Consider the following 16,053-nt stretch of genomic DNA (forward strand, 5'->3'; position numbering starts at 1 on the left):
CTCCCAGTCACGGTGGAGACCCCTCAGTCACAGTGGGAACCCCCCAGTCACAGTGGAGACCCCCCTAATCACGGTGGAGACCCCCAGTCACGTGTGGGAACCCCCAGTCATAGTGGGACCCCCAGTCACGGTGGGAACCCCCCAGTCATAGTGGGACCCCCAGTCACGGTGGAGATCCCCAGTCACGGTGGGAACCCCCAGTCACGGTGGGAACCCCCAGTCATAGTGGGACCCCCAGTCACGGTGGGGCCCCCCAGTCACGGTGGAGACCCCCCAGTCACGGTGGGAACCCCCCAGTCACGGTGGAGACCCCCAGTCACGGTGGAGACCCCCCGTCACGGTGCAGACCCCCACTCATGGGGGTGGGACCAGGTCTGACCCCCACCCCCTTGCCAGGACCCTTTACTGGGACTGGTCTGAACCCCCATCTCTGAGGGTCCCCCAGAGGTCAGGCCCCCACCCCCAGGGTCCCGATTGGGAATCCCAATGGGATTGGGATCGACCATTCCGTGTTCCCCCGCTCCTGGGACCCCCATTCCCGTGTCTCCCCCATTCTCGTATCCCCCCATTCCCGTGTCCCCCATTCCCGTGTCCCCCACATTCCCGTGTCCCCATTCCCGTGTCCCCCATTCCTGTGTCCCCCCATTCCCGTGTGTCCCCCCATTCCCGTGTCCCCCCACATTCCCGTGTGTCCCCCCATTCCCGTGTCCCCCCATTCCCGTGGTCCCCCATTCCCGTGTCCCCCCATTCCCGTGTCCCCCATTCCCGTGTGTCCCCCTCCCCATTCCCGTGTGTCCCCCATTCCCGTGTCCCCCATTCCCGTGTGTCCCCCGATCCCGTGTCCCCCCTGTGACCCCCATGTCACGTGTGTCCCCCCGTTCCCGTGTCACCTCCCATTCCCGAGTTCCCCCGCGCTCCCGTGTCCCTCTCCCCATTCTCGTGTCCTCCCCATTCCCGTGTCCCCCTCCCATTCCCGTGTGTCCCCATTCCCGTGTGTCCCCCATTCCCGTGGTCCCCCATTCCCGTGTCCCCCTCGTTCCCGTGTGTCCCCCATTCCCGTGTGTCCCCCCATTCCCGTGTCCCCCCATTCCTGTGTCCCCCCATTCCCTGTGTCCCCCCCATTCCCGTGTCCCCCATTCCCGTGTGTCCCCCCCATTCCCGTGTGTCCCCCATTCCTGTGTCCCCCATTCCCGTGTCCCCCATTCCCGTGTGCCCCCCATTCCCGTGTGTCCCCCCATTCCCGTGTGTCCCCCATTCCCGTGTCCCCCATTCCCGTGTGTCCCCCCCGATCCCGTGTGTCCCCCATTCCGTGTCCCCCCATTCCCGTGTCCCCCCATTCCCGTGTCCCCCATTCCCGTGTGTCCCCCCCATTCCCGTGTCCCCCATTCCCGTGTCCCCATTCCTGTGTCCCCCCATTCCCGTGTGTCCCCATTCCCGTGTCCCCCCATTCCCGTGTCCCCCCATTCCCGTGTGTCCCCATTCCCGTGTCCCCATTCCGTGTGTCCCCATTCCCGTGTGCCCCCCATTCCCGTGTGTCCCCCCATTCCCGTGTCCCCCATTCCCGTGTCCCCCCCATTCCCGTGTGTCCCCCATTCCCGTGTCCCCCCATTCCCGTGTGTCCCCCATTCCCGTGTGTCCCCCCATTCCCGTGTCCCCCCATTCCGTGTCCCCCGATCCCGTGTCCCCCATTCCCGTGTCCCCCCATTCCCGTGTCCCCCATTCCCGTGTCCCCCCATTCCCGTGTCCCCCCCATTCCCGTGTCCCCCCATTCCCGTGTGTCCCCCCCATTCCCGTGTGTCCCCCCCATTCCCGTGTGTCCCCCCATTCCCGTGTGTCCCCCCATTCCCGTGTGTCCCCCCATTCCCGTGTGTCCCCATTCCCGTGTCCCCCATTCCCGTGTGTCCCCCGATTCCCGTGTGTCCCCCATTCCCGTGTGTCCCCCCATTCCCGTGTGTCCCCCCATTCCCGTGTGTCCCCCATTCCCGTGTGTCCCCCCATTCCCGTGTGTCCCCCATTCCCGTGTGTCCCCCCCATTCCCGTGTCCCCCATTCCGTGTCCCCCATTCCCGTGTCCCCCCATTCCCGTGTCCCCCATTCCCGTGTGTCCCCCATTCCCGTGTGTCCCCATTCCCGTGTCCCCATTCCGTGTGTCCCCCCATTCCCGTGTGTCCCCCATTCCTGTGTCCCCCATTCCCGTGTGTCCCCCCATTCCCGTGTCCCCCATTCCCGTGTCCCCATTCCCGTGTGTCCCCCCATTCCCGTGTCCCCCCCATTCCCGTGTCCCCCCATTCCCGTGTCCCCCCATTCCCGTGTGTCCCCCATTCCCGTGTCCCCCATTCCTGTGTCCCCCATTCCCGTGTGTCCCCCCATTCCCGTGTCCCCCATTCCCGTGTCTCCCCATTCCCGTGTCCCCCCATTCCCGTGTGTCCCCCATTCCCGTGTGTCCCCCATTCCCGTGTGTCCCCCATTCCCGTGTGTCCCCCATTCCCGTGTGTCCCCCCATTCCCGTGTCCCCCCATTCCCGTGTGTCCCCCCATTCCCGTGTCCCCCCATTCCGTGTGTCCCCCATTCCCGTGTGTCCCCCCATTCCCGTGTGTCCCCCCATTCCCGTGTGTCCCCCCATTCCCGTGTGTCCCCCCATTCCCGTGTGTCCCCCCATTCCCTGTGTCCCCCCATTCCCGTGTCCCCCATTCCCGTGTCCCCCCATTCCCGTGTCCCCCATTCCCGTGTGTCCCCCATTCCCGTGTCCCCCCATTCCCGTGTGTCCCCCATTCCCGTGTCCCCCCATTCCCGTGTGTCCCCCATTCCCGTGTGTCCCCCCATTCCCGTGTCCCCCATTCCCGTGTGTCCCCCATTCCCGTGTCCCCCCATTCCCGTGTGTCCCCCCATTCCCGTGTGTCCCCCATTCCCGTGTGTCCCCCATTCCCGTGTGTCCCCATTCCCGTGTGTCCCCCCATTCCCGTGTGTCCCCCATTCCCGTGTGTCCCCCATTCCCGTGTGTCCCCCATTCCCGTGTGTCCCCCATTCCCGTGTCCCCCCCATTCCCGTGTGTCCCCTCATTCCCGTGTGTCCCCTCATTCCCGTGTCCCCCCATTCCCGTGTGTCCCCCCATTCCCGTGTGTCCCCCCATTCCCGTGTGTCCCCCCATTCCCGTGTGTCCCCCATTCCCTGTGTGTCCCCCCATTCCTGTGTGTCCCCCCATTCCTGTGTGCCCCCGATCCGTGCCCGCATGCCTGGCCGTTCCCATGGTAACAGCCCCCCCGAGCCCCCGGACCTGCTCCATGCCGTGGGCCCCGCGTGCGCCCAACCACGTGCACAGGGTCACGGAAGGCTGCGACACGCCCCTCCCCGCGCGCCGCTTCCGCCCCTCGGAGCCCCCGCACAGCGGGGCTGGGGGATTTGGGGTCGCGGGGAGCGGGTAATAAAGGGGGACACAATAAATGGGGGCGTGGGGGAAGGGGACACGGGAGGGGGGACACGGAGGGGACGGAGGGCACTGCGCATGCGCGCGCCCGGCTTCACCGCCCGCACTGCGCGTGCGCGAGGCGGGAAGGGGGCGTGGCCGAGAGGAAACCCCGCCCGGGATTGGGAAAGGGGCGTGGTTTGATGCGTCAGCTGAGGGGTTCTGCGCATGCGCGCGGCGGGAGCCACGCTGGGGCGGGGATGCCAGCGGGAGAGGGGCGTGGTCCGGATCGGGAGGGGGCGTGTCCTTCGTAGGGACACGCCCATACGCTGTCGGTTCTGAGCAGTGGGCGTGGCTTTCACACAGCCACGCCCAGGCGCTGCCAAACACGGGTAGGGGCGTGGCCGTGTGGGGCAAGGGGGCGTGGTCAGACCCCTGAGGGGCGTTCCCGAGAGAGCCCAACAACATCCAGGGGGGCGTGGCCTGGTGGGCGGGGAATGTCCCTCTGGTGGCGGGGGCGTGTCGATATTCATGAGGGGGCGTGTCCTGCCTGACGTGGGTGTTATTTCTGATAACCCCGCCCACATTCCCTCGGTTGTGTCCGGGCAGGAGGTGTGGCCACTTCTAAAAGGGGCGTGGCCAGGGCCATCCTTAAGCTCTACCAGCAACCAGCAGTGGGCGTGTCCTCCTGCAGGGTGGGCGTGGCCTGGTCCCTCATGGGGGCGTTTCCTTGTGGAAGCCACGCCCACCCCATTGAGGAGTATGCCCATATGAGGAAATGGGGCGTGTTCTTGCGTTTAAGCCACGCCCATATAGGGACATGGGGCGTGTCCTCCTTGCTATGGAGGCGTTCCCTCTGTTATAGCCACGCCCCTTGAAGTGGGCGTGGTCACCTTTGACCACGCCCTTCTCCCCTCACACCGCTCCCCCCTCCCATCCAAGATGGCGGCGGCCATGCCGCGCCCCGCGGGCCCCTCCGCTCCTTTCCACCCCTTTTAACCCCCCTAAAACCCCCTCGATTCACCCCAAAAAAACACCCACGGCATGGACGGCGGCCCCGGCGCGGCCGGGGGAGCGGCCCCCGGTGCAGGAGGAGGAGGAGGAGGCGGCGGAGCCAGCAACGTGCCCGCCTTCCTCACCAAGCTGTGGACGCTCGTGGAGGACCCCGACACCGACTCCCTCATCTGCTGGAGCCCCGTGAGTGTGTCCCGAACCCCAAAATCCTCCTAAAAACCTAAAAAAAACCACAAAAAGGCCGAGGCCCCGGGGCCCGGCTCGGCAGCGGGCGAACGCCCGCTGCCGGGCCCGGGCCCCGGTGCCGAGGCCCGGGCGATTCCCGCTGAAAATCCTCTTTAAAATAATAATTTCCTTGCTTTTTTACTCCCTAATGGTTTAATTATTACCCCCCCCCCGCCTTCTTCAGGGGGCCGCGCGTGCGGCTCGCAGATAAAGCGAAAGAGAGATAAAAAAAGCGAGCGAAATAAACATTGGGATGGGTACGGGGATGGATGTTTTTAATGGGAGAGCTGGGAATGTTCCCCTGGAGAAGGGAAGGGATCCAAGGGAGAGTTGGGAGCGTTTTCCAGGGCCTGAAGGGGCTCCAGGAAGAGCTGGAGAGGGATTTGGGATGAGGGCTGGAGGGACAGCACACAGGGAATGGCTGCCCAGGGTTAGGGGGGAGATTGGGAAGGGATTCCTGGCTGGGAGGGTGGGGAGGAGCTGGAATGGAATTCCCAGGGAAGCTGTGGCTGCCCCTGGATCCCTGGGAGTGTCCCAGGCCAGGCTGGATCCCCCTGGGATGGTGGGAGCTGTCCCTGCCCGTGGGACTGGATGATTTTTAAGGTCCTTTCCCACCCAAACCATTCCAGGATTCCCGTGGGACCCCCATGAGCTGCATCCCAGGCTCCTGGGGAATTGGCTGGTGGAGCTTCCAGGCCTCTTTCCATCCTCTTTGGGAATATTTGGCAGGCAGGGAGTGGGTAAAAAGGGTTCAAGGATTCCCCTCTGGAAAACCAGGAGAAAAAAGAGGAGCCAGGGAACTTCCCAACCTGCAGCTCTGGGGGATCCCAACATTCCTGAGGGACCTGGAGCTGCTGGAGAGAATCCAGAGGGGACATGGAGATGATCCCAGGGCTGGAGCCCCTCTGGAGCCAGGCTGGGAGAGCTGGGAATGTTCCCCTGGAGAAGGGAAGGATCCAGGGAGAGCTGAGAGCCCCTGGCAGGGCCTGAAAGGGGCTCCAGGAGAGCTGGAGAGGGATTTGGGATGAGGGCTGGAGGGACAGCACACAGGGAATGGCTGCCCAGGGTTAGGGGGGAGATTGGGAAGGGATTCCTGGCTGGGCTGGAATTCCCAGGGAAGCTGTGGCTGTCCCTGGATCCCTGGGAGTGTCCCAGGCCAGGCTGGATACCCCTGGGATGGTGGGATGGGATGACCCTGAAGGTCCCTCCCATCCCAAACCCTTGCAGGATTCCATCAATCCACTTTGCTCCTGTCTCCCTCTGCATCTCCCCGCATTCCCAAAGGATCTTTCCAAGCTCCCTTGGACCGTGGTGCTGGGGATTCCCGGCCCTTCCATCCCTTCCCTTTGGAATTCCCACCCAGGCAGTTTGGTTTGGGCACAACTGGGTGGGAAAGGAGGAGCCCAGGGGGGGATCCAGGATCTGGGAAAAGGAACTTCCAGGTGCTTTTGAGGCAAAGCAGAGCAGGAAAATCAACCTGAGGGGGAGGGAAAAGGGAGGGAAAGGCTTTGGAAAATCCACAGCGCCAGGGAAGGGGGGTCAGGTTGGATTTGGGAATCCTTGGGAATCCTTTTCTTCCCTGAATTCCCTCGACTTTGGAGCTTCTCCCTCCCCTGCAGGCAGAGCTGGAGGGCAGGGAGGTTTCCAGAGGGCTCCAGGTGTGTTCCCCTCACCCTTCCAGACCAGTTGGTGCTTTCTGTGGGATCCTGGAATGGGTTGGGTGGGAAAGGATCTGAAATCCCGTCCGGTTCCTGCCCTGGCTGATCCAGGGAGCGGGAAAATCCACGGGATCCCCACAATATCCATGGAAATGAGTGGAAAAGGGGATCCTCCTGCACATTCCACCCACCCTGGGGCCTTTCTGCCCTTCCCCTGCCCAGGGAATTCCCTCGGCCTCAGGCACTGAGATTTGACCCCCCAAAAAAAAGGGATTATTCTTTGGCTTTTTCTGGGATTTGGGAATTCCCTGCCTGGTCCTGGATTTATGGAATTCCCTGCCTGATCCTGGATTTATGGAATTCCCTGCCTGGTCCTGGGTGTAGGAACATTCTCTGCCTTTTTCTCTATTTAGGTCATTCCCTGGTTTTTGGGTTTTTTTCTAGCTTAGGGAATTCCCTGTTTCTTTTCTAGCTTAGGGAATTCCCTGTTTCTTTTCTAGCTTAGGGAATTCCCTGTTTCTTTTCTAGCTTAGGGAATTCCCTGCCTTTTGGTGGGTTTGAGGGATTCCCTACATTTTTCTGGGTTTAAGGAATTCCCTGCATTTTCCTGGGTTTAAGGAATTCCCTCCATTTTCCTGGGTTTAAGGAATTCCCTGCCTTTTTTCTCTGGGTTTAAGGAATTCCCTGCCTTGTTCCAGGTTTAAGGAATTCCCTGCCTTGTTCCAGGTTATAGGGACATTCCCTGCCTTTTTTTTTCTGGCCTTAGAGGATTCCCTGCCTGTTTTTTTAGGTCAGGGAATTCCCTGCCTTTTTCTGGCTTAAGGAATTCCCTGCCCTTTTTCCAGCTTAAGGAATTCCCTGCCCTTTTTCCAGCTTAAGGAATTCCCTGCCCTTTTTCCAGCTTAAAGAATTCCCTGCCCTTTTTCCAGCTAAAGGAATTCCCTGCCTTTTTCCAGCTAAAGGAATTCCCTGCCCTTTTTTCCCAGGCTCAGGAGATTCCCTCCCTTTTCCCTCTGCTCTGGAGGATCCCGGTGCTGTGACCCCGCTCCCAGCACAGCCAGTTTTCACTTCCACTCACAGATCCCTGTCCTGGTGGTGTTATCCCAGATTTCACCTCTCTCCAGGGTGCTGTGGAGAGGGGATCATCCCATTTTCCCATCCCATTATCCCATTATCCCATCCCATTATCCCATCCCGTTATCCCATCCCGTTATCCCATCCCCATCCTGTTATCCCATCATCCCATTATCCCATTATCCCATCATCCCATCCCATTATCCCATCATCCCATTATCCCATCCCATCATCCCATCCCATCATCCCATCCCATCATCCCATTCCCATTATCCCATCCCCATCCTATCCCATCATCCCATCCCATCATCCTATCCCATTATCCCATCCCATCATCCCATCCCATCATCCCATCCCATTATCCCATCCCATCATCCCATCATCCCATTATCCCATTCCATTATCCCATCCCGTTATCCCATCCCGTCATCCCATCCTGTCATCCCATCATCCCATCCCATCATCCCATCCCATCATCCCATTATCCCATCCCATTATCCCATCCCATCATCCCATCATCCCATCCTATCCCATTATCCCATCCCATCCCCATCCTATCCCATCATCCCATCCTATCCCATCATCCCATCCCATCCCATCATCCCATCCCATCCCATCATCCCATCCCATCATCCCATCCCATTATCCCATCCCATTATCCCATCCTATCCCATTATCCCATCCCATCATCCCTGGCTGGCTCTGCTCCCAGGGGAACAGGGACAGGATAAAGGGAACAGCCCCAAGCTGTGCCAGGGGAGCTTTATTTGGGATTTTGGGATAACCCCTCCTGGGAAGGGGCTGCCCATCCCATGTATCCCATCCCTGGGAGGGGTGGATTGGCCATCCCTGGGGAGGTGGCACTTGGGGACAGGGGCAGGGAGGTGTCCCCTGTCCCTTTGGCCCAGGGAGTCTCTCCCGGTGCTTCCCAGACTGTTCCTGCAGGTCCCTTCCCAGCCAGCCCATTCCCAGGATCCCAGGAGCTCCCGGAGGGCTCCACAGGCCCCGAGGGGCTGGAGCTGCTGGGGTGGCACCTGCCCTGTCCAGGCTCCCAGTAAACCTGCAGGGCTGGAAAATCCCGGAGCCAGCTGGGAATGGAGCCTGATCCCGCCCAGGCTGGGCTGGGATAGGAGCTGGTTCCGTGTCCTGGGGATCCAGGAGGAGATTCCCTCCTTCCCTTCCTTCCCCTCCTGTCCCAACACTCCTCTTTGCTGGCATTCCTGGGGTTGGAAAAGCCCTGGGAGAGCAGCAAATCCAGCCCTGCCCCTGTCCCCAAGTGCCACCTCCCCAGGGATGGCCAATCCACCCCCCCAGGGATGGGATAATGGGATGGGCAGCCCCTTCCCAGGAGGGGTTATCCCAAAATCCCAAATAAAGCTCCCCTGGCACAGCTTGGGGCTGTTCCCTTTATCCTGTCCCTGTTCCCTGGGAGCAGAGCCAGCCAGGGATGATGGGATGGGATAATGGGATAATGGGATGATGGGATAGGATAATGGGATAATGGGATGGGATAATGGGATGGGATGATGGGATGGGATAATGGGATAGGATAATGGGATGGGATGGGATGGGATAATGGGATAATGGGATGGGATGATGGGATGGGATAATGGGATGGGATGGGATAATGGGATAATGAGATGGGATGATGGGATGGGATAATGGGATGGGATGATGGGATGGGATGATGGGATGGGATAGGATGGGATGGGATAATGGGATGGGATAATGGGATGGGATAGGATGATGGGATGGGATAATGGGATAATGGGATGGGATGGGATGATGGGATGGGATAATGGGATGGGATGATGGGATAATGAGATGGGATGATGGGATGGGATAATGGGATGGAGTAATGGGATGGGATAATGGGATAGGATAATAGGATGGGATAGGATGGGATGGGATAATGGGATGGGATAATGGGATGGGATGATGGGATGGGATAATGGGATGGGATGGGATGATGGGATGGGATAATGGGATGATAGGATGGGATGGGATGATGGGATAATGGGATGGGATAATGGGATGGGATGATGGGATGGGATAATGGGATGGGATGGGATGATGGGATGGGATAATGGGATGGGATAGGATAGGATGGGATAATGGGATAATGGGATGGGATGATCCCCCTCTCCACAGCACCCTGGAGAGAGATTGGAGAGGAATGTGGGATCCATCCCTGCTGGGCCATCAGGGAATTCCCCAGGGATCATCCTCCTCTTCCACTCTGCTGGAACCACAAATAAAACCAGCAGGAATTTCTTTATTTTCTTTTTGTTTTGTTTTGTTTTTTTGTTGTTTGTTTTTTTTTTTATTATTTTGTTGTTGCTTTCCCGATATCCAGCTGTGGCTCTGGAGGTTTTCCTGGTTTTCTCATCCTAATTGTGGATTTAACGTCGGATTTAATGATTGAAGTTAATTGGAGTCATTTATTGTCCCCCCCCCCCAAAAAGCAGCTTTATTTGGGATAGTGGGGGAAAATCCCTGCTGGGAAGGGCTGGCCAGCCCTTCCCAGCAGGGATTTTCCCCCACTATCCCAAATAAAGCTGCCCTGACACGACTTGGGGACCGATTCCCACCCCAATTCCCACCCTCCAGTCCCCCCAACTCCCTCATCTGCTCCTCCAAAATCCATCCCCAGCCTGGAGAGAAATCTGGGAGACCTGGCTGGAGATGAAAGGAGCAGAGGAGCCGTTGGATGAGCCAGGGATTGCTCCTGATTCCCAAGCCGGGTGGTCCTGGAACCCCTTCCCCCTCTGGGGTGGTCCAGCCTGGCCCTGCTCCCACCCTTTGAAATCCAATTCCCAGATTCCTGCTGGAATTCCTTCCCTTGGCACGAGTGGAAGGGAATGCAGGTGGTAAAAAGCTTTGTGGGGCTTTGCCAGGAGGGGAAAATTCCTTCTCCTGCCGACGATTCCTGCGGATGGGAATCCGTGGATAGGGCTGGGATGAGCTCTGAGGATCCTTTCCCAACACCAGGAATACCTCAGGGGATTGGGAAAGGGCAGGAGCTCTTCCCCTGCTGCCCCCAACCCCATCCCAGCTTTCCAAATCCGCGGGGAGGGGAAGTTTTGTGCATCCCAGGGGAAAATTGAACCCCACCCCCTGGTGCTACTTCCAGCTGTCCTGGGGGCATGGAATGCTCTGGGCAGGGGCACAGGGATTGTCCTGGTGTTTGTTTGGAGCCAGACCCTCCTGGTTTGACTCCATTTCCCAGGAAGATCCTTGGCAGTCCCCTCCCAAACTCTGGGATTATCCCCAGCAGGTTCATTGGGATGAGTTAAGTTGGGAATTATAGTGGATTAAGGGTTAATCCCTGTTGCTGTTTGACCCCCACCCCACCCCGGGGCTGGGTTTGGAGCTCCTGGAGGAGCCCCCCGAGTGGGACAGGCACGGAATTCCCCTGGGATAACTGCAGGGAGCTGGGATTCAGGCCCTGTTGCCCAGGCCTTGGCTTGGCTGGGATGAGGAACCGTGAGGAGCCGAGCCCTGTCCGTGCTCCCACGGGAACAGCTCCCAAAAAACCCCAAAAACTGCAGGGCTGGGAGGGGTTTGGGGGCTGTGCATTCCTAGGGGATGATCCTGGTGGAGCAGGGGGTGCTGATGTCCCTCTCCTGTTGTTCCTGGGGATGATCCTGGTGGATCGGGGGGTGCTCACATCCCTCTCCCGTTGTTCCTGTGGATGATCCCGGTGGATCAGGGGGTGCTGATGTCCCTCTCCTGTTGTTCCTGGGGGATGATCCTGGTGGATCAGGAGGTGCTGATGTCCCTCTCCCGTTGTTCCTGGGGGATGATCCCGGTGGATCAGGGGGTGCTCACATCCCTCTCCTGTTGTTCCTGGGGGATGATCCTGGTGGATTCCTGGGGGATGATCCTGGTGGATCAGGGGGTGCTCACATCCCTGTCCCTGTTGTTCCTGTGGATGATCCCGGTGGAGCAGGGGGTGCTGATGTCCCTCTCCTGTTGTTCCTGTGGATGATCCCGGTGGATCAGGGGGTGCTCACGTCCCTCTCCTGTTGTTCCTGGGGATGATCCTGGTGGATCAGGGGGTGCTGATGTCCCTCTCCTGTTGTTCCTGTGGATGATCCCGGTGGATCAGGGGGTGCTCACATCCCTCTCCTGTTGTTCCTGTGGATGATCCCGGTGGATCAGGGGGTGCTGATGTCCCTCTCCCATTGTTCCTGGGGGATGATCCCCCTGGCAGGATGATCCCCCCCTGGCAGGGGATGCTGATGTCCCTCTCCTGTTGTTCCTGGGGGATGATTCCCCTGGCAGGATGAATTCCCCCCTGGCAAGGGGTGCTCACGTCCCTCTCCCATTGTTCCTGTGGATGATCCTGCTGGATCAGGGGGTGCTGATGTCCCTCTTCTGTTGTTCCTGTGGATGATCCTGGTGGATCAGGGGGTGCTCACATCCCTCTCCTGTTGTTCCTGGGGGATGATCCCAGTGGATCAGGGGGTGCTGATGTCCCTCTCCCATTGTTCCTGTGGATGATCCTGGTGGATCAGGGGGTGCTCACATCCCTCTCCTGTTGTTCCTGTGGATGATCCTGGTGGAGCAGGGGGTGCTGATGTCCCTGTCCCGTTGTTCCTGTGGATGATCCCGGTGGAGCAGGGGGTGCTCACGTCCCTCTCCTGTTGTTCCTGTGGATGATCCCGGTGGATCAGGGGGTGCTCACATCCCTCTCCTGTTGTTCCTGTGGATGATCCTGGTGGATCAGGGGGTGCTGATGTCCCTCTCCTGTTGTTCCTGTGGATGATCCTGGTGGATCAGGGGGTGCTGATGTCCCTCTCCCGTTGTTCCTGGGGGATGATCCCGGTGGATCAGGGGGTGCTCACATCCCTCTCCCGTTGTTCCTGGGGGATGATCCCCCCCTGGCAGGGCTGGATCAGGGTTTGCTCACGTCCCTCTCCTGTTGTTCCTGGGGATGATCCCGGTGGATCAGGGGGTGCTGATGTCCCTCTCCCGTTGTTCCTGTGGATGATCCTGGTGGATCAGGGGGTGCTGATGTCCCTCTCCTGTTGTTCCTGTGGATGATCCTGGTGGATCAGGGGGTGCTGATGTCCCTCTCCTGTTGTTCCTGGGGGATGATCCTGGTGGATCAGGGGGTGCTCACATCCCTCTCCCATTGTTCCTGGGGGATGATCCTGGTGGATCAGGGGGTGCTCACATCCCTCTCCCGTTGTTCCTGGGGGATGATCCTGCTGGAGCAGGGCTGGATCAGGGTTTGCTCACGTCCCTCTCCCCGTTGTTCCCTGCAGAGCGGGAGCAGCTTCCACGTCTTCGACCAGGGCCAGTTCGCCAAGGAGGTGCTGCCCAAGTACTTCAAACACAACAACATGGCCAGCTTCGTCAGGCAGCTCAACATGTGTGAGTGGCACGGGACACACCTGCTCCTGGGACAGGGACACACCTGCTCCTGGGACAGGGACACACCTGCTCCTGGGACAGGGACACACCTGGGGAGCAGGGGGGGACGGGGTTTGGTGGAGACCGGAGTGGAGTTGGGAGCTGCCGGAGGAGAAGCTCCGGCCTGGGCTGATCCCACGGCGTGGGCAGCGGGGAAAGGGGGGGGTTCTGCTCCTCTGCACCCTCAGGTGAGACCCCCCTGCAGCCCTTCCCAATGTTCCTGAGGGACCTGGAGCTGCTGGAGTGGATCCAGAGGGGACACGGGGATGCTCCCAGGGCTGGAGCCCCTCTGGAGCCAGGCTGGGAGAGCTGGGAATGTTCCCCTGGAGAAGGGAAAGGATCCAGGGAGACCTGAGAGCCCCTGGCAGGGCCTGAAGGGGCTCCAGGAGAGCTGGAGAGGGATTTGGGATGAGGGCTGGAGGGACAGCACACAGGGAATGGCTGCCCAGGGTTAGGGGGGAGATTGGGAAGGGATTCTTGGGGAGGGGCTGGGCTGGAATTCCCAGGGAAGCTGTGGCTGCCCCTGGATCCCTGGGAGTGTCCCAGGCCGGGTTGGATCCCCCTGGGATGGTGGGAGCTGTCCCTGCCTGTGTCAGGGGTGGCACTGGATGATCCCAAAGGTCCCTTCCCACCCAACCCATTCCCAGATTCCATGGGGTGGCTGCAGGGGCCTCACTCAGGGGCTGCTCAGGCCGTGCAGGGACCAAGGTCAGCCCCTTTTCCCTGGAAGTTTTGGGTGGGTTTCTCGTTCCAAGCAGCATTTCCAGGCTGGGGGGGTTCGTTCCAGAGCCCTGGAATGCTCCCTGAATTCCCCCTTCCCTCTGTTCCCAGACGGCTTCCGCAAGGTCGTGCACATCGAGCAGGGGGGGCTGGTGAAGCCGGAGAAGGACGACACGGAATTCCAGCACCCCTACTTCATCCGGGGCCAGGAGCACCTCCTGGAGAACATCAAGAGGAAGGTCACCAGTGTAAGTTCAGGCTCCACGTCTTGGGGGTTGCTCAAACCCAGGATTGATCCCAAAATTCAGGTGCTTTTTATCCCATCCATCCCACACATCCCCCACCTTCACCAGCATCCCCTGGATTCTGGATCAGTCCAAATGAACTTGCCCAGGTAATCAATCTATCCTGAAGTGTGGGCTGGAGGAACAATGCTCTGCTCCCTTTTCTCCAAGTATTAATCCCTGGAATGTGCAGATGGAGCAGCTCCTTCCCCTCCTTTCCCGGGGTGCTCTCAAATAACCCCACATCCCATTTTTCCTGCAGGGATTTGGCTCCTCTGGGTGTTTCCCCTGTGGGGTGTAAAGAGGTCTTGGAGTCCTCTGAGGGTGTTTTAACCCCTTGGCTGGCAGATTCCCGGCGTTCTGGAGCTCTGGGACCTGCCTGGGTGTCGTTCCCTGGGAATATTTTACCAGGAGGTTGAAATCAGGAGCTTCTCCTGTGCTGGGAATGCCGGGGCTGCTCCCTCAGCGGCCTCTCCGCTCCCGGTTTTCCCCCTCAGAGCTGTTAACGACCTTGCTAATTGCTGGCCCACTTTGGGGGCAGAAATCCTGCCAGGAGGAGGGTTTTTTTTTCCCTGGTTTCTTCCCAATTTTACTCCCGGGATTTTTGCAGCCCCCAAGTTTTCCGTGTCGTCGTCGATTAAAAATGATGGATTTTCCCAAGGTGTGACCGATGGACACGGGTCTGGGCTGGCACACCCCTCCCTCCTTCCTCCTCCCTGACCTCCTGATCCAAAAAATGTCATTTTTTTTTTTAATTTATGAGGGAATTTACCTCTTAGGAGGGAATTTACCCATTCCAAACACCCCGGGGACGAGCGGCCCCGTGACAGCCCACGCTGGGCCTGGGCGGGAGAGGGGCCAGGAGAGCTTCTGTACCCCGATTTTACACCTTGGGGTGCCCGTTTTGGGGGGCAGGGACGCCCCCCTGAGCCGTCCCCCGTGCCCCCAGGTGTCTGGCATCAAGCACGAGGACATCAAGGTGCGGCAGGACAACGTCACCAAGCTGCTGACGGACATCCAGGTGATGAAGGGCAAGCAGGAGAGCATGGACTCCAAGCTGGTGGCCATGAAGCAGTATGTATGTGGGACGGGGCAGGGCTTCCAGCAGGGGCTTTCCCAGGGATTTGCATCCTGCAGTTTAACCCTTTTTTTGGGTTGGTTTATGTTTTTAACCCTTTTTTTTTGGGGGGGGTTGGTTTATGTTTTTAACCCTTTTTTTTTGGGGGGGGTTGGTTTATGTTTTGTGGCCGCTCCTGCGAGCTTTGGGTGGGCAGAACCCACCCAGGGTGTGCCAGGTCAGCCCCCAGGCGGGGTGTGAGGCTGGGTTGGGGACACCCTGCTCCAGGGATCACTTGGAAAGGCTGAGGGGAACTTCAGGAACCTCTTTCCCAGGCTGGAATTTGGTTCTTCCCTGTTGGAATTTGGTTGATTTTGTTATTCTGCTGTGCGATCTCAGCTCTCCTGTCTGCTCCTCTCGCTGCCCCAGGGCATCTTTGGGTGGTTTGGGATAACTCTGCTGTGCTCCTGCTCCTTCTTCCCCCTTCCCAGATGGATTTGTGATGGATAATCCCCCACCCCAAAGGGTTTGGGATAACTCTGCTGTGCTCCTGCTCCTTCTTCCCCGTTCCCAGATGGATTTGTGATGGATAATCCCCCCCAAGGGTTTGGGATAACTCTGCTGTGCTCCTGCTCCTTCTTCCCCCTTCCCAGATGGATTTGTGATGGATAATCTCCCCCCCCAAAGGGTTTGGGATAACTCTGCTGTGCTCCTGCTCCTTCTTCCTCGTTCCCAGATGGATTTGTGATGGATAATCTCCCCCACAAGGGTTTGGGATAACTCTGCTGTGCTCCTGCTCCTTCTTCCTCATTCCCAGATGGATTTGTGATGGATAATTCCCCCCCCAAGGGTGTGCTGGTGGGTTGGGAGGCAGACTGGGGGCTCTGAGTCCCGTTAAGCCCCAGTTCCTGCCTGGTGAGGGTGCCCAGGGTGCTGTTCCTCCCCCTCAGGGCTCGAGACCTGGGACACTCCCAGGGATGGGGCAGCCTCAGCTTCCCTGGGAATTCCATCCCAGCCCCTCCCCACCCTCCCAGGGAAGGATTTGGGGCTGGGGGTGCCTGATTCCCCCCTGTAAATGGGGTTTTGGAGCTCTTTTCCCCTGTTTAACTCCCCAGAACGTGCCCTGGTACCTCAGGGAAGTTCAGTTTGTTCCTGGCTGCCGCTTTTCCCGAGGAATTCTGTCCTGGATCTTGGGATC

General features: G+C 59.3%; 3 protein-coding genes across 3 annotated transcripts in view; 2 read left to right on the plus strand and 1 right to left on the minus strand.

Annotated features, from left to right (window-relative positions):
• The window catches only part of BOP1 (BOP1 ribosomal biogenesis factor), an 87,554-nt gene extending 84,182 nt beyond the window's left edge, over positions 1-3,372 (minus strand). The window contains 1 exon segment of the mRNA XM_050337534.1: positions 3,274-3,372. Coding sequence (XP_050193491.1) covers positions 3,274-3,282 — 9 coding nt within the window. The 5' untranslated portion in view covers positions 3,283-3,372.
• Positions 1-16,053, plus strand: part of LOC126651578 (uncharacterized) — a gene marked incomplete at its 3' end in the record, with an annotated part of 149,721 nt that overhangs the window by 54,448 nt on the left and 79,220 nt on the right. The window lies entirely within an intron of this gene.
• HSF1 (heat shock transcription factor 1) overlaps positions 4,341-16,053 on the plus strand; it is a 52,486-nt gene continuing 40,773 nt past the window's right edge. Inside the window, exons 1-4 of the mRNA XM_050337532.1 lie at positions 4,341-4,599; positions 12,647-12,755; positions 13,626-13,762; positions 14,748-14,872. Coding sequence (XP_050193489.1) covers positions 4,447-4,599; positions 12,647-12,755; positions 13,626-13,762; positions 14,748-14,872 — 524 coding nt within the window. The 5' untranslated portion in view covers positions 4,341-4,446. The remainder of the gene's footprint in view (positions 4,600-12,646; positions 12,756-13,625; positions 13,763-14,747; positions 14,873-16,053) is intronic.

This window comes from Myiozetetes cayanensis, unplaced genomic scaffold, assembly GCF_022539395.1.
Source record: "Myiozetetes cayanensis isolate MyiCay16 unplaced genomic scaffold, myiCay2020 scf68, whole genome shotgun sequence".
Classification (NCBI taxonomy): domain Eukaryota; kingdom Metazoa; phylum Chordata; class Aves; order Passeriformes; family Tyrannidae; genus Myiozetetes; species Myiozetetes cayanensis.